The sequence below is a fragment of the Cuculus canorus genome, chromosome 11, assembly GCF_017976375.1.
Source record: "Cuculus canorus isolate bCucCan1 chromosome 11, bCucCan1.pri, whole genome shotgun sequence".
Taxonomy (NCBI): domain Eukaryota; kingdom Metazoa; phylum Chordata; class Aves; order Cuculiformes; family Cuculidae; genus Cuculus; species Cuculus canorus.
Window position 1 is genome coordinate 287,021 of NC_071411.1, and position 23,153 is coordinate 310,173.

At 38.1% G+C, this 23,153-nt stretch overlaps 1 protein-coding gene across 12 annotated transcripts in view; it reads right to left on the minus strand.

Moving 5' to 3' along the window:
* ATP2B2 (ATPase plasma membrane Ca2+ transporting 2) overlaps positions 1–23,153 on the minus strand; it is a 313,761-nt gene that overhangs the window by 9,756 nt on the left and 280,852 nt on the right. For 8 of the 12 annotated variants that reach the window (XM_054076383.1, XM_054076378.1, XM_054076388.1 and 5 more), the window contains 5 exons: positions 22,613–22,804; positions 15,203–15,416; positions 12,874–13,085; positions 10,442–10,549; positions 6,505–6,687 (listed from right to left, as the gene is read on the minus strand). In XM_054076383.1, the coding sequence (XP_053932358.1) occupies positions 6,505–6,687; positions 10,442–10,549; positions 12,874–13,085; positions 15,203–15,416; positions 22,613–22,804 (909 nt within the window). Of the gene's footprint in view, positions 1–1,437; positions 1,610–6,504; positions 6,688–10,441; positions 10,550–12,873; positions 13,086–15,202; positions 15,417–22,612; positions 22,805–23,153 lie in introns of all 12 variants that reach the window. The other 4 variants (XM_054076386.1, XM_054076390.1, XM_054076389.1 and 1 more) reach the window with 1 other exon arrangement.

A 23,153-nucleotide genomic window follows, 5' to 3' on the forward strand; every position in this document is an offset into this window, starting at 1 on the left:
GGTGTTCTCTGTCCTGCTCAGTGCGGACACAAGGGGACCTGGGCTCTAGGTTCTCAGGAGCGGGTTACAGGGCTGTGGCATGCAGCGGTATGTCTTCTCTTGATTATGCTGCTGCCCCGAAGCGGCCAGTGCTGCTGGAGTGAAAGTCAGCAGACCAAACTTCCACCAAGGAAAGGCAGGGAAACAGACACATTTTCTCCAGGGAAACTGCCAAAGTTGGAACCTTAACAGCTCTTTGGATTCTTATCAAAAGCAAAGCCGCTCCTTTGACTTAATACCAAAAAAACATCTAATGCATGTCTAAAACTTTGTGCTTCATGTTCAGATAATGAGGGAGTTTGCACTCAAATAGAACAGAAAGGTCAGGCTTCCTTTCCTTCTCCAGGACTTCTGGAGTTATACTTCCTTCTGTTGTCTGCCTTCCCTTTCCATTGGCCAGACAGACAAAACTTGCTTCTGCTGGGCCAGCTTTTCACTAATGCTCACATAAGGAATAGACTGCATTATCTTGTAAAATAAGTGACAAGCTTGTAAACTGAGTTCTATAAATACAAATATCCTTTTAAAATGCTGGCTATGCTGTAAAACAAAGTAGCTACTTAGAGTTCTGAAAAAAATAAAAATATAAACACAAAGTTAGATCTGCAAGACTCTTCTTGAGCCACTGGAATTTTACTTTTACCGAAGCAGCACTTTCTTATTATCCACTTCAAAGTTTTTATTTGCTTCACTACTTCTTCACTAGTTCTTTGTTTGCATCTAAAAGAGAGTTGTGTCAGGATTTCAGTGTTTAGAAACCTGCTTTTCAAACAAAGAAATTTGTTACCACATTTATTTTGTTGTTTCAGCACTGTCTTCTAACATGTCTAGCTCACTCCTTTCTTAATGCTTACTTCCCACTGAACTTAGAGAAAACAAATCTGTTCTTTCACCATTCCTGTAAACCTTAACATAACATCATGAACTTGATTCTCCATTTCCTTGTTCCCTCCTGTAGCTGCTTTACTTAGAGTACATCTTGCTTGGACACAAGTGGCCTGTATTACACACCATCTTCCAGATGGAAAGATCTGACAAGCTATATTGCTTAATAGAAAATATTTGTGGAATCATTTAAAGTACATATTTTATAAGCAGTACAATATATATCCAAAGAAACTGAGAAAACGTGACACAGGAGCCTCATTAAAGCAAAATCTCCATTCACTGGATAAACAATGACCAGAAATTCTGGTCCTAATAGTAAATAAACAAAACTTGCAGTGAATCATGGAGAGTATCTACTGTACACAAAGCAATTGTTGCATGTTTCTGGGTATATGTAAACTATTAAACGTTACAGGGCAAAATGGGAAAGGGCAAAGTAGCTCAGTCTGAAATGACTGCTACGTAAGTTGGCATCTCTGTAGGTCTGATGCATTAAGAATACACACTCACGCCCAGCTGCAGCAGCAGATGTGCTGGTAGGAGAGGAAAGAGCATTGGATAACGATACGTGACTAGGGCTAGAAATATTGGTTACATCCTGGGTCTGGCTTGTGACGGAGGACTGTCTCCTTAGAGCCCCCTGAAAGGAAGTGCCACTCTTGAAAGTATTGACTACTTCAATCTGTAATGAGGAAAGAATGAGACAAGTTGCTTAAAGTATGGATACAGTTGCATAACTGACAGGATTAATAATGAAAAACAACAAATCAACCGTGCACACAGTTTCACTTAAATTGAAATAAATACTTTTAACTGCTTCTTTTAATGTTGTTAAATATGAAATAATCCAAATTTTCTGCCTGGATAAAACGCAACAGCTCCATAGGAGGCAGAGGTGCTGCATCAGTTTAAACAGCTAGAAGATTTGAAACAACAATCTTTATTTTTACTTATATGTAAATAAAGTAAATAAGACCAAATCTCCTCTTTTTTCCTACTGAGAATAAAACTACTTTGTTACTGCTCTCCAGGTGTTCTTCCAGAAGGAGGAAAATATAGGCACTGAATTGTAATTTGGGGGGGGAGAGGATGATGACACCAAACAATAAAAAAGGTGTTAAAATATTAAAAATACAACTCAATTTTGTCTACAAAACCAGGGTTGTCAGTATACTAGCTCGATAAAATAGAAAGTGTTCCAATATGTTGTCTGACTTTTCCTATAATGAAAGTTTGTAGAATCTAAGCATAGTGATCATGAAAGCTGATATTTTATAACTACAGATTTTAAAAGATTAATATTGTATCTTTCTACAGAGCAATTAAAATCACACAGAAAATGATGCAGAACTGCATTGGCTATTGCAGCAAAGAACATTACAATTTTCTACATGTTATTTTCATACGTCTGTTGTATGCAGTTTGATAAACCAATCCTGAATACCTTCCCGGGTACTTTATTCATCACCAGAGAAGATGAGTTAAAACAAGAGATGAGTATTTCAGGGCATTCTTTGTTAGCAGTATAACCCAATAACAAGCAGGCTTTCTGTACCAACGTGAAGCCAGGGATCAGAATAGGTAATATCAGAAAGTAAACATGCTACAAATCCCTGTGCACCCCAATGTCCTCTTGTTAGATCAGGACAATCACAACATGACAAAGCAACAGTAGTCGTAACCATTAGAAGAATTCAACCAACTTCTTTGGAGTAACCCACTGTTCCAGATTTGTATCTTGCAACCCAAATCTATTAAGTTACGTACCCTAGGAGGTAGTTGGGAGAAGGTAAAGTGCTATATTTATCAATTAAACCAGCACAAATCTTGGCGTAAGCCCTCCTGAATTTTCCAAGTTGAAAGCTTTATAATAAATTTGGTAACATTTTCTGCCGGGGTCAACTTTAACAAATTCATATAGCTTCATCTTTAACGGTACAGGTGTGTTCCCTCCCTTAATCTTATCTTTCAGCATCATTATTTATTTTCCTGTGTGTTTTTATGGGAATACTCATATCACAGCCGACTCTAACAGGGATCAAAGTTTACTGCTGTAAAGTTGTCACAGCAAACGTTTGCTATACAAATATGGTTTGTGTAGCTGGTCTGTTCACTGACCCACTCTTTACCAATTAGAGTCCTGTTTATAATATCCATTTAACTGTGCACACCAATAGATGTACAGCGTTAAACAGTTATCAATATTTTACAGCTTTGCTCTCAGTCCTTTCAGCAGCAGACGTATTTTGAATTACATGTCCATACAAATACCACAGAAAAAAATACAATATGAGATGAGTTGGCATATGGAACAGGGGTGTAAGTGAATCATTCACTAAGGTTCACACTTGACATGTAGAAAAAAACATATGGCTCAAACCCTTGTTTCTGTATGAAGGCATGTTAAATACTCACCTGCAACATTCACTGTACAAAGGTGGAATTAAATACAGATCTTGGGTTTTCATGATCTAACATGAGAGAGCACTCTTCAAAAGAGATGATTCAAAAAAGAGTTTAAAGATTTAAACTGAGCACACAAAGTGTGTATCACTGTGGAAGAGAGCAATAATAAATCCTAAACCAAAGGGCATTTCTAGCTGTACAAATGTCTTCCTAATAAACTGCAAGGGAAGACCTCAGTGTAAGAGTGAAAAGATAAGGAATTTTGTGTTTAATATTTTCTCCAGAGAACAAGAGTTACAGGTGTGTAATTCACTTGCTCTCCTGAAGAAAGGAGCTACAGATCTTCACAGAAATAATTCATAGGAGAGGATGACAACCTGTTCAACCCTAGAAGTGAGACATACAGGGCTATATTCTGTCTGAAGCCGAGAAAGAAGAGAAGAACTTGGCCTAACAGTTTATTTTCCAAAACTTCATATGTCAGTGGGCTTCCAAGAGAGGTATCTAGTAAGGAAACACTCTTCCAATCAGAGAACACGTACCCATCCAGAGAAGCCCTACAGTATAGTTGTATGACAACAAAATATCTAAATGAACAAAAGTAGATAAAAAAAGAAAATCAGAAGTAGATAGCTAGTGTCTTTGACCTAGCTATGTGCATTTTTCATACACCCTCCTTTACAGTAAATTCACGTGTGTCTTCATAGAAATATGTCTGGCATTTCAATGCTAAGATTCAATAAAGGAAATCCTCTCTGGTGTCTACGTTGGAACCCTCTGTTTTGAGAGAAGGTGCAGGAAAAAACCTTTCTTTAGTACTGCAAAGTTTTTGTCAGTGTAGATGAGTTTTTACAGGAGCATTACCAGAGAGATCTGACAGTTACCTGAAAAAAATCCCTATCTCAGATTCTTTATAACTGTTCTAGGACTGAAGGCTTTGGTTGAGTGCTGTGGCTATCTGTCCCATAACGACTGGATAGAAAAATAAGCCAAAATAAGGATAATCTAATAGCACAACTGTGGGATAGTGGAAACTGGTCTTGTTAGAATATGAACAATCAATCTAGTCGTGACAGTCTGGAGTTTATTCCTGTTCTTACTGTCATCCTCTTATATACATAAAGTGGGGGGATGCTCTACCTTCTTCTTCCGCATCTCCAGAAGTGCATTAGACATCAGAGGATTCTTGCAAATCCTCCAGCTCCCCAAGGATGCTACAGACATCCTCATCTTCTTCCATCAACTCTTCTTTAGCTGGCTTCCTGAGAAATGTAGTACAAGTGTATGAATTCATTTGGATGGGCCACAACACACAGCGCATCAAAATGCACTCAGCTCAAGGTCCATCCAGCAACAGATCTAATTTGACCTGCGTGTAAGTTCATCGCTCTGCAGTGGACACCTTGGAATTCTTTTTTTAATATGTTGGCCCATTTCCTTTAATTTCCCATTCATCATTCCACAAATGTGAAGTGAGTGTGAAAATCAAAGTCACTGAATAAACAAAATGAGAAAAAAATCATAGATGTCTCTTGGCAGGAAAGAAACGATACATCCTATTGAAGGTACTTCTACAGCTTAGAGCAGAAAGGAAACTCAGATGATGGATGTTAGCAAAGAAATACAATTAATGTTCATTCTGTTTTAAATAGCGTAAAAGAATAATAATTTATCTGTGAATTAAGTGGACAAAGATATGCAGAAGAACTAAAAGCTACCTCAGACTAGACAAAGAACTGGAAGGACGTAATTTGCTTTTTTGTCCTTGTAGTTGTTTCCACTCACCACAACCAGAAAGACCTCCTGACAGAAATGCCAACAGACAACAGTCCTCCTACAGCCATCAGGAAGAAAAGAATGCACATTTAGAAGTCAACTAGTCATAAAGCTCACTATTACTTGGGCACCTGTTTCTCACCTTTATACTGGGACACTTTGAATTGTCTCCAATGATGAGTGCTCCTGACTCAATAAGGCCAAGACACACAACCCCAAAGCTGAAGATCCATATTTAATTACTCACCATAGAACCTTGGGAATTCACCCAAACCTGATTTCCACCCTCTTGCCTTTTTGGCCGTGGATGTACTAGAGAGACCTAACTGTCCTTAACTGCTCTCCCCCATTTTTTTTCTGAAGTGCATTGCGGCATCTCTTTCTGCAAAAAATATTTTTCTTATTCACCTCTTTTTCTTGTAAGCACCATGTAAAACATTCACATCTGATACAGAGAGTACAGATCTGTCTGTGAGAGCTGCTCTCTTCTGCAAGCTGACATAAATACTTGATTTTAGAAAGACCAAGGAGAGAGCACTAGAGAGCTATAAAATATGCTACTTTGCTACAATGAAAAAGGTGAAACACTTTGAATAATTTTTTCTAGCACTACAGGACAAATTTTACTAGATATCCTAATCTGTACTATATTTAGCAGCACGATTCAGTGCAAGTATTTAGTATAATAAAAGTGCCATGGATTTTGTATCTAGCAAAAGTTTGTCTTTTTGTAAAAAAGAAAAAAATAGATATTTCTAAGAAATCATCCATAGTGGTCAACACATAAATTTCAGTATTTAATGGATGCTTAGGTCCTCACTACTAACAACAAATCCAGAAACACATTTTTCTTTACCTACTAGGAAAGAAAGTCAAGTCCTTTTAATTATGATATAAATGTGGAAGTGCCAGAATAGAAAACATTCTGTTTTTTTCTCAAATGGTACTTCATACTTCAGATCAACGATTTATTCTGTTATTGCAGAAGTAGCAGCGACAATATATTTTTGCCAAAACAGAACAGTATGTTTTAGAAAGCACTCATAACACTTTTATAGCTGTTGTCACAGCTAGCCTTTTCCACAGGGCACTGTTCTATGAGCTGCCATCAGTGAAGAAGAAAAAAGAATGTCCACTCAAAGTAGTTTCAAAAAAGTAGTCATACTTTTGCATATTATCATTTTAGAATCTTTTCCCCTTCTCTCTTCTGCTACATACCCTCTTTTGGTCAGTTTGCCTATTTTACTATTTCACTTGTTTTTCCTTTTGAAATCAGTAAAGCCAAGTACCACTGTACACACATAGAGACGCTCAGTGGCTTTCCCTACAGTGTTACCTTGCTCCGATCAATAAGGATGTTTTTCTAGATTGCGCAGGTGTTTACTTTTAGCATACCTGGGTTTGGATTCTGTTGAGCCCTCTGAACCAGAGAATTTGTCCACGTCGAAGTTCTCTCTCTGCATGATCAATTTCTTCAACATCTTCATTGAGTTCTTCTTCAGGGACCTCCTCCTTCTCAGTGAGTCTCCCTGCCTCCTTTAAAAACTTTAGCCTACTTGTTGGGATGGTTGCAATGACCTAAAATTATAAAAAAGTACTGAAAACATAAACCTCATTCAATAACGAAGGTATAATGATCTGCTAACAAAGGAACACCGGTACTTCAATGACATCTATAGTCTTTCAAGAAAGCGAAGATAGGCATATTGCTAATTTTACTTTACACTTACACAACTCCATTTTAGTCTCAAAATACTTAGTGTAAGCAATCAGCATTACTTGCATAATTAAACCACACTGGCTATACACAGCAACGAGGCAAGTTTGAGTCTGGGTCCTTCCTTACAAAACTAAAAGAGGATGTAAGTATTTATATGTAATGATTGAAAGAACACTTAGCAAGCCTGTTAGTTCTACAGGTAGGGTTTGGGTATTTTTTAATGACTGATAATAATCTAATGTACCTTAACATGAGCTGAAAATTATTTGCATCTCATGCGTTTGATCTTCTCATACTACACTGGTTTGCGTATTCAGCTTCCCTTTGTTTCAGAAAGTTGAAATGCTTTTCTCAACATTTATAAATAATCAGGTTTCTGAAAGGTGTGCATTTAACTGTCTCCCTGTTGTGCTTCTTACCTGCCTCTTTCTTACTCTGTGTCCTTATTATTAATAAACTCAGCCCTTCTTATTCTGTTGGTGCCTTGCAAGTAATTAATACAGGAGATGTCTAATAATCTTAAAACTTTGCAAATGCTGTGGTTAGACAATATTATAACACAATTATTTTAAATACATGTCAGTGTTGCCCTCTTGGGCAGTCATTTTCTCTTTGTTCTGATTTCTTTTGTCAGTTTGAATGAAAATATGAGCAGATGGCTATTTAAACAAGACACGACCTGGAACATATCGAACTCTTAAAAAACCATCTCCTTCACATTAACTGTTATACCCATTTAGCAGAAAAGCTGCAATTTCCTGTTTTGTTTGTCTGCTTCAGCAGTGAGTAACCACATCTCTGGAGCCCAAACGTGTGGAAGATGGAGACAGAACCAGACAGTTGCACGAAAGCTGGTGAGGATATCTTACACTTGGGAAACTAGAATGGATATAGGGAAGACACATGAAAAAGCACCAAATATTTTCATGATGGAAATAAACTGTTTTAGTCTGCTGAGTGTCTCCTTGAACGCCATGATCCACAACTCCACTTCTGTTATGCTATTTTTAAAGACGGATAAATGGCAAAAAAAGAGCTTCTACGCTACTACAGAACCTTTTGAAAATGCATTTGAGGTTTGAAAAACACAATGTAAGCTCAGGAAGTTAATGAAATCATGTGACACAAGCAAAGACAGAACAGGAGAAAAAACAGAAGAGGTAAGCACTAGTCATTTAAATACTTACTGAAACTGCTTCAGCTTCCCAGCTTGCAAAGCACTACAATGCCAGCACTCTACAGAAAGAAGCTACTTGAGATTGGTATCTGGTGGTGAAGAAGTACTTGCAAGCCAGTGCACATAGGAACATGTATTTGGCAGTGATTCTGTGTGACAGAACATACCTCTCCTTCATGCCCTCTCTCAGGCTGGTAGGTTCTGCTCTAATTCTTCTCTTAGAGTATTTACATGTCTTTTTGTTTGTTCATTTGTTTTCTGTATCTGCAGACACCTGCCCGATTCAGGTAATGGTAGACTCGATAGACTGGATATAGATTAAGGAACTAAATATTATTCCCAGGGAAACTACTGCGGTTTTCAAAAGCGATGAATAATTCTAGGAACGTAACATGAAATATTTTAGACAGACTTGGTTTGCAAAAGTGATGAGAGCCACCTGTCAGAAAGATGTCCCTGAAAGCATCACAGATTGGCTTCCTAGAAATCATACCTTAAAAGCCTTTTTGAAAATCTAACATCTATACCTGAAAATCTTGATTGGTTTTAGTGGTTCACAAGAACAGCAGGTTCAGGAGACTGTGATAAAAGAAAGGGATAACCCTCTTTTCTGTGTTTAACTGGAATCAGTCGTTACAGGAGAGAAAAGGCTGAGAAGGAAGAGAAACACCCCTTCTAAAGCAAAAGAAGTCTCTCTTACTGTAAAGCTCCATGAAGAGAGGACTTGCCACAGACTGTAAATCACATAAATATGTAATTAATGCAATTTTTTAGTTTGTGTTTTTCTTTTCTGGTCACTAAATGTGACAAGAAAACAACGTTTTCCCTCTGTATTTGCTTTATGCAAAATTGTAGTATTTTTAGTGATAAAATCATTGAGGTATCCAATATCAGTTTTAATTTAATGGCTAGGCTCTCACAATAATGCTTGGGCAAATACATTCATCTTTAAATTGGAAACAGATGCTGATGTTATTCTTGGTTTTCAGTGGTTATGTAATAACCATGGATAACAAAATTCAGAAGCCAAACAGTACATAGATCAAAGGCTGATTTATTCTGCTATTTTTCACAGCAGAATGAACTAATAAAACTGCTAGGGTTGTCCCCCCTTTCCCTGCTTTTCTTTTCCCACTCTCAAAGTAGGTATTGTCCAGTCAGTTGAAAACAAATCTTTTCTTTCCCAGAATTATCAAACTGATTTTAGGTCTTCCCCCTGCAAGGCCATAAATTAAATTCCATCTTCAGGTGATAGTTACATTAGAACAATCCAACAGTACTGCTTTTCAGCAACATTCGCATTAAAAGCTTCCATGACGCTAAGCTTATTTCTTAAGATAAAGAATCTGAGGCTTAACTGTCCAAAAGTTGGGGTTTTTTTTTCCATAAGAAACAAATAATCAGTTTTGAAAGCTAGCATCTATTTATTACAATTCCATCAGAACCATTTCACTATAGCATTGCCTGTCTCTTCCAGCATGCTAGTTGATCTATAATGTATCTTTATGCAACAGGCAAAACTAACTTCACATTTTTCACATATTTTTTTACTGTGTCAGATGGCATCAACGTTAATACCTTAACAATGCATTCATGAAGATTAAAAAAATTAATGTTATTATTAACTTTGCCATGTGTTTGTACATAAAACAATAATGCAGCGTTTTAACAACTCTGTACTGTTACTTCGAGACAGATCACATAACTCAATTATCTCTGACACATCTATATATAATTTCATATTAGCTAAAGATGACACGGGTTGTAGCAGAATTTTAAAATGACACAGGAATTAAGCTGCACTTTTCTGCAACTATTATAGGACAAAATTCATTTCTCTTTCATCTCCTCTTCCCTCCTTTGCACACAGAAGGAGGTGGATGGAGGATGATCACTGTGAGTGTGTATCAAATGCACTGGACTGAGTCCTGTGCCACAACGAGGCTGGCAGGGATCAAGAGAGCGGCAGTTTCAGTGAGGGAACAGGTGGGCTGACAGAGAACTAGAACTTCTTTTCGATTTCAAAGCTTGGCCATGGCTTACCGTACCCTTTCCATGCTGGGTACACTATTGCCAGGAGGTTACAGGGCATTTGACCTTACTGCATTTGGTTTTGTGACTAGTGGACTAGGTTATGAATCAAACACCTTTCACAAAAAAGCCTAACTGAAGAAGACCTTGGTGACAGCACGCCCTGCTTAAGGAAAGAGAAGATATGAAAATTAACAAAAATCAAAAGGAACAGTGGGATTAGTTATCCTTACTCCATCTATTCTTTAAATATTTAGAGAGCATCCTGCATTTCGATGTGTGCTAAAAAGGACTTTGTGAAAGATCAAGGAAACAACAGCATAGGAGGATTATGAACATCACATCTTTACATCTTTTGTTTATAAAAACAAAAGGAAGAAATCTGCATATTCCTGGACACTTACCTGACCCCACACAAGTTCTCCTAATCCAATAAATACACACCACATCCACTGGTCCAGCTGCAGGGGAGAGCAGCTAAATGGTTTTCCTCCAAACTGGACAATAACTATCTACAAAGACAAGCAAAGTAAAAAGGGGGTAAATATTTTCTGGTGAAAAAAAAACAAATCAAAACAAAACACCCCCTCCCTCAAAAAAACCCAAATGCCACAAAAAACCCCCCAAATTTTCAGTTGTATTTTACTTGAGATTTTACTTTATCTTTCTACATATTACAGCCCCAATGGTTTGATTCCAACATATTTTGCTGGTAGAATAATCAAATGCAATATTAACAATCGACCATTCAGCACTCTGAATTGAAACAACACCCAAAATCAAAATACTGCCCTGTATTCCGAGTGTACCATTTGACACTCTGAGGTGGCACAGAGGCAAGCTACTAGCACATTTTTTTAACCCATCCAGCATAAGCTGCTGAATTTCAGTCACTAAAAATCAAACCACATGCACTTATGCACCCTGAATTAATTAAAGGTCAGAAAAAGCCATTCCAGGTCAGACTAAGGCTTCCTTAGCCTCCTATCTAACAACAGTCACATATGAATGCCCAGGAAGAAAACAGGACTGTATTCTCCCAGCTTCTGACTCTTCTCAGCTGACGGTATCTTGACCCTGATGTAGTTTATTTTGGAATATCCAGCGCAGGAGAGATTTCCCCCTCCAATTAATGTTTTATTATACACTTCTCAATGTATTCTCATGACTAGACTGGCAGTACGCCAAAATCTGGTCCTGTTGGAGAAAAAGGGTAGGAAAAGAACTATTGCACTCGAAGATGAAATACCAAAGTCTCTGAGTCTGTACTTCATAGAAAGTATACTAAATATGTATGCACACTTTCTAAGTGATTTTTAAATACAAAATAAACACACTTCTGTGATCTCCCATATCCATCTCCATAATCCAAGCTCCTGGAGACAATAATTTTCTCTTTGGACTAAAATGTTTGGCTCACACATCCAGCTATTAAAACACACAACCAAAAAATAAATACTTCTCTGGCCTCGCTTCAGCAAGCAACACTGGGCAAAGCTCTGTTTCCAGAACATAATAAACAAAGTGGAAAATTAATAGAAACATGAATCTTTTGTTGTCCCAAGAAAAATTACCTGATTTTAAAAAGAGACTAAAAGCAAGCAAGAGTCACAGCATAAGCACTCTTAGGTTACAATGTCCTTTTTGAGTCACTGTCAGAGTGTAAACCTAGAATTCTGAACTGCCGCTCTTCAGGATTTCAGCTGCTATGGAAGCAGGGAAGAGTAGTAAAATTAACAGACAGTTCAGAAACATGGCTAGCAGCTAGAGGACACTTTTTCTTCTGCCAGACAACTAACTGAGTGCAGTAATGCCCAGAACTAAGAAAACATCCTCAAACATTACTCATGATTAAAAAAAAAAATTACAAATAACTGTGAATTTGTCAAGCCTCTCATAAAGGCATTTTAGTTCATGGTAGTAAACCCATGTTTTTAAACTAGCTGTTAAAGACCATCACTATCAATTCTGCTAAGAATCACTAGTGTCCTTTCTCCCATAGTTTATCATTCCCCCTTTCCTGTTTCAAATCAGATTCAAGTAGCACTGTCCTCTTCCTCACTCCTTCCCTGACAGCAGTCCCCATACTGACAGCTTCCAGGATGCCACTGCAGAATTGAGCAAGAACGTCAAGACAGAAATAGCTCAACTCTAAGCACTTGCAAGGGCTGCAGTAGACTTCTAAAAGGCAATGCCAAATGGTATCAAGCACAGGGCAGATGCCAGCAAATGGATGGATAGAGGAGCAAGTGGAGGAGTTAAGAGTTCTCTTACAGGAGAAAAAGTAGAATTTTTTCAGGGAAAATGTGTATTTCTGTAATTATGTTCATATACGACTGGGACAGCAAACTCATAGGATGGACATGAATCACTGCCAAGAAGCAGCATTACCAAGAATGCCAAGTAGCATTTGGCAGTGGCATTTAACCTCAGAAGAACAGATCAGCATTCGCTATTTAAAGGCCAATTTTTCTATTCATACAGAAGTAAATTAACTTAAAATGCTTTGTTGCCATTGCTTGGTATACTATTTAATAATTTATTCTAAAAAAATCCCAGTTAAATATCAACAAATGACAATGGCTGTTATTATTTCACATCTTCAGATTAATTTCAGATGTGACGTATTTATAATGATCAAAATTTATGCCATGTTAAAATGGCTACATAGTATTTTCTATTATTGACACCTGTATTAGTATTAGATGATTTGTGAAACCAGGTGGTTTTCAATAAAGTGGGCATTCTTCAGCATTTAAAATTAAAAAAAAAACACAGGAAAAAACTTAACGTAAATATCTGATGAATAGTTACTAATTCTTGCCCAAATCATTACCTGAATAGCAAATGTACCCAGTACAATAGTGCAAAAAATGGGATTTCTGAAGATGCCATCAAAGACATTTCTTTCGCCATGGATTTTCCGTGCGTTGATTTCATTGAAAAGCTGCATCATGACAAAGGTGTTGAAGATAATGGTGTAATGCTCTGAAGGAGGGGAGTGCAGTGGTGCATTCCTCCCACTGTCAATCTTAAACATTTTCTCACCTAGGTGTAAGACAAAAGAAAGGTTTCCACTAATAAATAAATCAATCAAACTTAAATTCCCCTTGTTTGCTTCAGCTAGTTGCATCCTGTGCTCTGCTTTCCCATCTTTCTTTCTGCACTTACTGCAATATAGGCAGAATTTATAACACCAGTGAGCAAAAGACATCTAAACTTCCTAAGCAGTAAGCTTCTCAAGTGCTGACTTTTATCTAATAACTCAATATAACTATGCAAAGAGTTTTCAGTAATATTTTCCTCTAATCTAAGTAATTATCCTAGGAAGTCAATTTTTCTGAGGTACCGAGCAGTTGAGGCCACTGACAGCAGGTTTGCAATTTTCTACAATTATAAGAAGCAACCAGCCTTTACCAGTTTTTATGCATTTACTAATCCAGCACGGCAAAACCTTGACATGCATTCAAAGATATTAATGATACAAACCACAGACATTCCTGTTTTTCAGTAAATTTGGTTTTCATCATTCTGCTAGTCTGTTTTAAAAGTATAAGGCACTGCTCTTTATTTTTATGATTTGACTATCTCCTTTATATCTGACCAATTAAAAAAAAAGATCTCTTTTCTTACAGAATCCTAGAATGGTTTGGGTTGGAAGGAACCTTTAAAGATCATCCAGTCCAATGCCCCTGCCACAGGCAAGGACATCTTCCACTGGATCAGGTTGCTCCAAGCCCCATCCAACTGGACTTTGAACATTCTCAGTGATGGAGCATGTGCAGTTCCTCTAAGCAGCCTGTGCCACTGCCTCACCACTCTCAGTGCAGAAAAGTTTCTTCCTTACATCCAATCAAACCTACCCTCTTTCAGTGTAAGCCTGCTGCCCCTTGACCTGTCACTGCAGGCCTCGATGAAAAGTCTCTCTCTGTCTTCCTTACAAGCCCTCTCTGTGTATTGAAAGGCCGCAATAAGGTCTCCCTGGAGCCTTCTCTTTTCCAGCCTGAACGCGCATGAAACCACCCCATGAAGTGCACAGGAGCCCTCCTTCCAAGACGATTACCAATCACGTGAATTACCTAGACCTTCTACACCTGTTTTAGAGAATACGACAATAGAATTTCTTTATACCCACTAGACATTCTCAAAATGCACTGTCAGCCTAACTACATCACAGAGCATTTCTCCACAAAACCTGGCAATGCTTTTGGTTTAAGCAGCTCCCCTATGAACAGGGCATTACCTCCCTGGAGCATTCCAAATACATTGCCAGTTTGTAGTAAGGTGGAGCAAGACCTTCACAGCAGATCTCAAAAACTCCTAAGAATCATAAATTTACATTTACAGCTTATATGGAAGTCTGTATATAAAGAAAAAAAATTGAAAGGCAACACATGTAATTTAACAGTGATGACATAGTGACAAGAACACAATACTCACTTGATAAAATTATTAGTCCTTTGAGCAAGCTCCCTTACTATTGCAGAGCAACAGAATCTATTATGAGGCCCTACCATCCCCTGCAGCAAGAAACATTCCTCCTCCTTCCCTCCTCTCTCCAAAATACAAGCTATTAAAAGCATTCATTGCTAGTAAGGCCTGAAGAAGAGTCCAGTAACCTAATAAATTAGATTTTTTACCCTTTTGATCTCCATTCTACATATAAATGTCAAAAGAGTGTTATTTTTATCACTTAATACTGGTTACCTGCTTATCTGTGCTACTTAATATCAGCATTATTTCTAGACTGTGGCAACCATTTTGCTCCCAATTAAGAGATTCTCCAGATACCGGTAAAATGCATCTTTGTGTTGCCTTTTCTTAATTTGTTGTTACAGGCTCACTAAAGACGACAGGAGTCAGAATGAAATTTCAGTATAGAAGAAGCTAGATAGCCCAAACAAAATGGAACCTTCTATGTCCAAACCTACGTTTCCTCTTGGAGGCAAAAAAGCTCACTGAGGCCCTTCTCAATGTAAACCACATACGAGAGGTGCCGAAATCCCTCTACAGCATCTGGTCTGTTTCTCCTCCTGTTTATAATCCCATTAAACAGCTCCGTCCTGCTTAATATATGTGCATTAAGTGCTTACATTTAAAGCATTTTGACATTAAAAGACCTAGATGCTTCCAAATGAAGCAACAAGCCTAACAAATTTTCTTACCGACAAAAAGCAGTGTAAATATGAGGGTAAGCTGATAAACAGCATGGCCCAGAATGTTCTTCATCATGGTACGGGATATAAGAGGTTTATTCCTGCCATATGGCTTTCGTAGCAGCAGAGCCTCTGTTGGAGGTTCAGTGGCCAAAGCAAGTGAGGCGAAGGTGTCCATAATGAGGTTTACCCACAACATCTGTACAGCTTTTAGAGGGGAGTCCTGTGGAGACAAATGAGAAAGTTGCTTATTTCCTAGAGCTGTCAGGTTGTTCCCTGTGATTTGATTATTATTTCCCATGTGACTGAAACGGTGCTGAAGGCAGGAAACTGAAATACCCCGATTTTTGCTCTGACCCACCATGGCCTCTCTTACACTTCTTGTATGAGACCAGAATCACAGGGAGCACAGAGATCTGAGCAGAGATGAGTGACTTCCCTCCAGTCACTTACGTCAGGAACATTTAAAAGCATAACATCAACACCTTACGATACATTTTATAATGCCCTCTGTCACCTCATGCATCATGCTTCAGTGTTCAGATGAATTTGGGTAACTGGATAATATGAGTAAGAATGTCTTTCGTGGAAGAAAAATTACACTGAAACAGCTTTAAAAGTAATGTTTCCTCTTACTATAACTTACTGCCAGTCTGGTTTTTTTCAGAAACAGTTTGAAGTTCCTAAAAAGTTATGAAACCATTACAGGGACAATTAATACATCAAATAAGTATTTTTAAAAACAGTAGTGACCAAAAAATGCCTGATACCTGAAATTAAACAATATTCTGAAACGCATTAAACTATATCAGATGTGCTAAAGTAAGAAAACGTTTACTATTTTACTGGCTAACAGGATTCCATATTTGAAACCAAGGAACTGGAAAGGAAAAATACCCCATTACTACTTGTCAAAATGAAGTACTTGGTTTCTGAGGCAGCTCGCCAACCGCTAGAAGGAGCTCTTCCCTCACTCAGTTCGTCTATGGTCACGTTACAGAGGACTTCAGACGGTGTTTTAAAAAAACCCAAAAGTAAATAAACACAGCAAACTAACACAGCTCTCAGGAGAGCTCTAAACGACTGTTCTAAAGTTCTGATTTGTAATTCATGGGGGTAGCTGTAATGCCTGACGGATGCAATTGCTTCAAGGAGCTGTACTGGGAAAAAATGAAGCAGGTCCTCTTCTTATATCTAACAACTCCTATGCCTGTCGACTGAATAAAACCTAGGCAGCCCTGTGCCTTCCTTCAAAGGGTTAAATATTCAGTTTTTATGAAATATTATCAAATAATGAGGGCCAATATCCATTCAGTGTCCCAAGGACTTACAGAGAACAGGGCTAAGTGGTTTGGTCTCTTGTGTACCCAATTTACACTCCAACTCTCCCTTGATATAAAATATTATTTCCTCTTGAAAACACACTTTTTGCACCCCTGTATTTACACTTATTTTGATACATTTTATTTATAAAGAAGATTTCATTTTTGCCTTATTCAAGGAATGGAGAAAAGCAACCTACTCTTTCACAGTGACTACATCGGGGAAGGCAGGAAGATTAACATTAACAGATTATTGACCTCCTGGTTGTAGGTTGCATTAACTGGGCAGGGAAAGTACTTGCACTGTAACCAGTTTGCTTCTCAGAGACCCTAAACCTGGACACAGTATATAGAGAGAAAGATTACCTGTTTTCTACTGAAGAATTTTCTTTGTAGTATTTTACCTGTCAAGTTAATAAGTCTTCTTAAGAAACATTCCCTACTTTGAGATGTTACAGTAGCTGAATTTCAACTTCATGGACTGACTTCTCTGTCAATAAAACTGAATTTGCCTGTTACACTTAATAAACAGAGTCAAATATTTAGGTGTCTATCAGAGTCTGACATCTTCTTTGCAAAACAAAAAGTGAGATGCTTTCAGTCTCTAAATCACACAATTGTAATTGGCAGTCGTCAGCTTTGGCAGCAACATGTTCTCACCATTTCACACTGCCAATCACCTTGGGTGGCTGTGGTGCCCTTAATAATTATCCATTATTGGCAGTGCTACTCTGCTCAGTCAAGTGCGAAAGCTCATCTAAGCTGAAGCCAAAACATTAAACACATTAGTCTAGGCAGGCAGGGGAATGAAATTCCCACTGCAAGTCTATCTGATTTCTGGTTAGTTGATGGAAACTGAGAAAAATACAGATCAGAGAAGAAGCTCAGGCTTCCGTTACAGATTTTAGTCACTTATGCCAGTGGGATGCAAATTCAGTCTTCTTTTCACTGCATTTTAGTCACTCACCGACTGGCTAATAATTCTAAATTCACTTTCTGAAACTGTGGGGATGAAAGCTGCTCAAACTGAAAACCACCCAAAATCACCACTTATTTGTCAAATCCCTTTCCACTTGACCCTGGAACAGGTTAGCATTGGCCTAAAGGTAAAAGGAAAATGTCCCTTAAATCAAGTGATATTACACTTATCTTGGAAACACTTAAAAGTACAAATCAGCAAAGGCTGGAAATAAACTACAAATCTTATGCAACATGCAGATCCTCACAAATTTTAGAGCTTGTTACTTTTGATTTAGATGACAAGCTGTAAGGGAATAAAAAGGTATTTTCACTCTTACCTCTTTAGTCCCACTTGTCACAAAACATATGCATAGATTCATAAAAATCAGCATTTCTGCTAGGGAAATTTTATGTACATAAATTACAAAAATGTCATCCCTTGCTTCTGTTGCCAGATCACCTTGTCTGCTAATTGTATGGAGGTGGCACCCTGAATTCCACTGCCATGCTTCTAAGCCTTCCCAAAACAAAGCTAAACATCCATATGTTTTATCTTACACCTTTTTCAAATTTGCCAATGCTATTATTTCAGGATTTGCCAAACACAGTTCTGCAGTAAAACACTTTAACCATGTAAATTACTGCCTTATACATGTAAGTATAGAACATCCTCATTTTTTTGACCAAGATCTGTAAAAACAATAAGTGATTCATGCGGTAGTTCATTGCTACAGTGCTTTTTAATTAACATTTCATTTTCCAAACATGATGTTCTATAGAGTCACTGTTTTCAGTTCGTAATGTCTGCTAAAACATTAAGTCTTTCTCAAAATACAAGAACAATAATCTGAATGTAAAAATGTTAAAACACAGTCTTTGTCTTCTTTCTTTAATGCAGCCTTTTTGAATAGTTACATTGCCTCAACAGTTGGAGACAGACAAAAATCTGGCATGGAGATAAACCTGCTAGCTTTACAGCACAGTGAAAAACTGTTTCCATTTAACTGAACTGCATTTTAAAATCTTTGTTTTGTACTAATCTAGATTATTTTTAACAGTCTCAAGCATAATGACCTAGTATTTTCCGATACTGGCTATATGTTGGGGACAGGAAACAGGATGAACTTCCTGGGTTTGTGAGGCACATATAGAATTCTGTATGGTACCTACAGATGTGGAGCAATGACTCGTTGGAAGTACTAAATTCACAGTAATTGTAGGCAGAGCTCTGAAGAAGAACCCTCGCTGAGCCAGTCTAGGGCTCTGCAAAAATATTATTCAGAGAATGAAGTCAGAATTCAAGAGTTTCTATCTCCTAAATCCGCTGGGGAATGAAATTATTGGTTCAACCTAAGGTAATGGCTGCTAAACAGAAAGTGAAATTACAGCAAACTGATTTCTGTCACCCTAAAATGACTTCGTGCTGGGTGGGATCCAGGACAGAACAGCAAATGAGCATTTGAATTGGTCCTGTTTAGACTGCATAGTAACTCCTTTAATAGCCCACTGCTACTCCTTTATAATCCTTATATAACATTGGAGTAGCATGTGGGATCACATACACTTTGTAGATGAGTTAAATGCCTATTGAAACAGCAAACCAGGACAAAAGAGAAATAGCAGGTGTGGTAGATACTTCTCCAAGAGCAGCATCTCACTAGAGCAGGTAGAATCGGTAAGGACGCTGATTTCATTTATGTATTTGGGGGGGAAAAAACAGCAGGTTCTTAAAATGACCATTAATGGTCACATGTTCTACCTAATCTTTTTCTTAACCCTCCCTATAGTACTCCTAAGGTGCTCTGGACAAAACAAATTGGCTCCTACTTGGCAATGCATTCCAGGGGTGCTCCTTGGAGGTCTGGGTTTTGCTCATAACAGTACTCACACAGTGGGACCCTGTCATTTATACAGAGCTGCTGTGGTTTCACTAGGAGTCCTGCAGTGACAGGAGCACATTCATGTATTACATGTACACCAGTGCAATTGTAGGACCAAGACTGGATAAAACCAAGCCTTTTTAGTTGCAAAGTACATGCCAAATGTTAAAAAAAACCCAGTCAAACCAAAGAGTTTATCTTTCTACTTCCTTTAAGCACAAACAATAGAAATGCCAAAATGAGTAGGTAAGCATAAAAGAAGCTTCATCCTGAAAGTATCCCAGTTCTGAACAGCAGAACAGTTATTTTCAGACATGATATTAAGAAGCATGAAAGAAATATTATTACCTACATAGAATTTTTGTCACTCTAGATTTGATGAAATGTCACCAAAAGAATAGCCTGCACAATTATTCATTAACCAGAATATTGATTGTGGACTAAAATTATATTCTGTCTGACAAAGAAAGCCAAACTGATGACCCGAAAGCAAAGTAAAATTCAGTTTAATGGGGACCTTCTTTATATCCATTCTGAAGGTCACAGGAGGCTGTGTTGCCTTTTGGAAGCTAAAGATTTTAGCTTCATTTGTTTGTTAAGGACTTAAATGTTTCTAGTCTAAAAGACCTGTGCACAGTTTTACAGACTTGGATCTGTGTATGCGCCAGCCTGCTGTATGTGAGGTTTTTTGGTATATTCATGCATTCTGTGCTAGAGCTATTTTCATCGCATCCAGAGGGTACAGTATGTTCTCAAGTGTGATTTTCAGTAAAGCTCATGAGCTAAACAAACAGAATGCCCTTTCACTGGCTAGAGTCTTGGAGTCAAAGCATAGCATAATGATGTTTATTCGTAAGGCAAGATCTTTCTTGAATGAGACCGAAGCCAGAGCTACTTGAGAGTATCAGCAACCAGGCTACCAAGTGCAAACAGAACTACAATGGAAATAACTGATGTCTTTTTACTACTATTTCAATTTTAGCTCCTTTCAGACCTGTTCTCTGGATTTGCATTTTTACTGCCAAATTAAAGTACAGAATCTATTTGGTCAGGAATTCTAGGAGGTACACACTAAAAACTGTACAGAGGGGACAAAAGACTTGGCAGGCACAGTGATCGTCTTACAGACCACTGGGACAATATAAATACCTTAAGCCTGATCCAAATTTACATTTACAAATGATCCAAATTCTTCCGGAAGCCACTGGAACGATTCAAAGGATGAAGAAAGCTCCAGAATTAAGAAGGGGAATATGCCTGCACTGATTATGCACTACACATACACTTAGACTTGATTTAAAAGTCTTTGCACTGATCCAGTAATGTTTACCCTCTTCAAGAATAAATCAGCAATTACTTAGTTAAAAAACAGAATTTATTTCCCTTCATGCTTTCATGGGGCAATTGAAAAAATACTGGACATTAGCCAGAAAAAATCATCTTAAATAAATGCTATTAGGCAGCCATCAAATGACTACGAAACTGGGTCTTCCAAGGCAGCCCTGCCCTCAATGCCCATGGTGGCACTCTTACGATGTCGCTGTTACCACTTTTTTTCTATAGGGTTTTGTACCACTGATAGAAATCCAGGAGGATTGACATTCTGGAGTTTCAGTCCTTATTCACATACGTTCTGTTACCAGCGACGATCACTTTACAGCTAAACAGTTTCTCAGTATGCTTCAAAATATTTCCCAAGGGTAAAGTTATCCAACATCAGTAGTTCTGTCCCACAGCACAGGCTCAGTCATGGCACTGGGCACTGTCAGGACCCAGGAGCAGTGCAGCAGGGATCGAGCACTTAGCAGCTCTGAATTTTTACTTCTTGGGAAATGCATGAATTGCAGTTTCAATGCTTCCTTTGTACAGAATAAAATAATTTCATTTGTCAAGATCACAGGCACTTGCTTCAAACCCAGCCATTTCTGATTTCTCAGAGGGTCTCAGCCCCAGCACTAGTTCTGCCCATGTAGCTCAGAGGAGCGAAAGGAGGATGGTTCTATCTACCTGGTGGTGGCACAGTGCTAGCAGGAACTGGGAAGAGGCAGACTGCTCCTCTGCAGCACGAAAATGGCCTCTAAATGTCAGCTGAGGCCTAGGAGAAGCTTGACCTCACAGTTTTGTAAAGGTACCTAGGTTTCTGGTTTCAAAGATCAATTCCATGATTACATTGTAAGTTTACCCTGAAGCAGAGGTAATGACTTATTCATTGCTTTGCTCAGGTGTGCATGAGGTGAAAATTAGCTCCTGAAATGGGTATGTGCATCTGTATGATACACATGGCAGGGAAGCATCAGCTTTCCTATAGCGCATCTCAATCAAAGGAAGCATTCTGTAATTGCACCTCTCTGCAGCATCTGAAATCTATATTATTTTAGAGAGTGACAACACTAAAAACTGAATGTTTTGCTGCTAATGAAGGACAAACCTCTCATTCTGTACTAAATGCATTCCATTTTCATAGAATCATAGAATGGTTTGAGTTGGAAGGGACCTTAAAGATCATCCAGTTCCAACACCCTTGTTTTCTTTCTAAGAAAAAGAAAGCTTAATGTTATTTGTCAAAAAGCAGTAATTTGAAGGGGAAAAAATGTGGTTTGCGATTTTGTAAAAGATCTACACTTGTTGCACGTACACCAGGATTGCAGTGAGGTTTTAATGTAGAGAGAGACAAATGAGATCCAACTGTATGTGTAATTTCATGGGCTTCTCATTTGCATCCAAAATTAAAAGGAACTGCCTGAAAGCAACAAAATAATTCTATCCGTCAAAAAGCTGCCCTGCTGCGATTACTTCTGTGTGTTCAGTACTGCTCTCTTGAAAACAATAGTCCCATTCCATAATCCATCAACAAATATCAATTTAATAGTAAATATTCAGGGAGCAAAAGGCAAAGTCACATAACCTCTTTCTTCTTGCAAGCCCTGACATTTTCTGTCCTGAAATCACAAGCTCAGCTCAGCCATGACAATAATCTGTAGTCAAAACCTGCTGCATATGGGCAGCACAAAAACCAGCAGCTCCTGAAAGCAATTTACTCCAGGAGAAGACATCTTAGTGCATTTCCTTATGTCAACAGTCATTCAATATTTAGCAGCTTGATCCTAAATACACTCTTATTGTTCAGAAGAATTTCAGGAAGCATAATTTCTGTTGTACAGAGGAAGAATTAGATGTAAGCCATTACCACTAAAAACAAAAGGTACTTTGGTAGGGTTTGGCCCCATAGTTCAGGCAACCCCTGAAGTTAACCTTACCTGGGTAATGCATGCTCCAGTGAATGCCACAATCACAGCCACAATGTTAACGGTAAGCTGGAACTGCAGGAACTTAGAAATGCTGTCATAGACATTCCGTCCCCACATCACAGCCTTCACAATGCTACTGAAATTGTCATCCGTTAGGATGATATCGGAGGCTTCCTTTGCAACATCTGTTCCAGCAATACCCTGGAAAAATTAATTGTGGATGAAATTACCTACTGGAAAGTACAGAGACAGTTAGGATACAAATCTCTGCATACTCATTCGAAGTGCGCAGTTAGATGGAGACTCCACAGCATAGCAATGGTGACTGATGAGTATATTCTGCATTTTAGATGGGCTAGGAGGCTAGCTAATTTGGCCTGGTTTTGAAAGTGAATAAGGATGCAGAAAAGCAAATTGTTATAGAGCCGCGGAGTTCATGTGAAAGATAGTTTTGAGTGTTTTAAATTATGTGCTTGTTGTCTACTGAATTTCTCAGTTAATTTTATCATTGATTACACTTTATTAATGCACAAAAATTAGAACTGTGCAT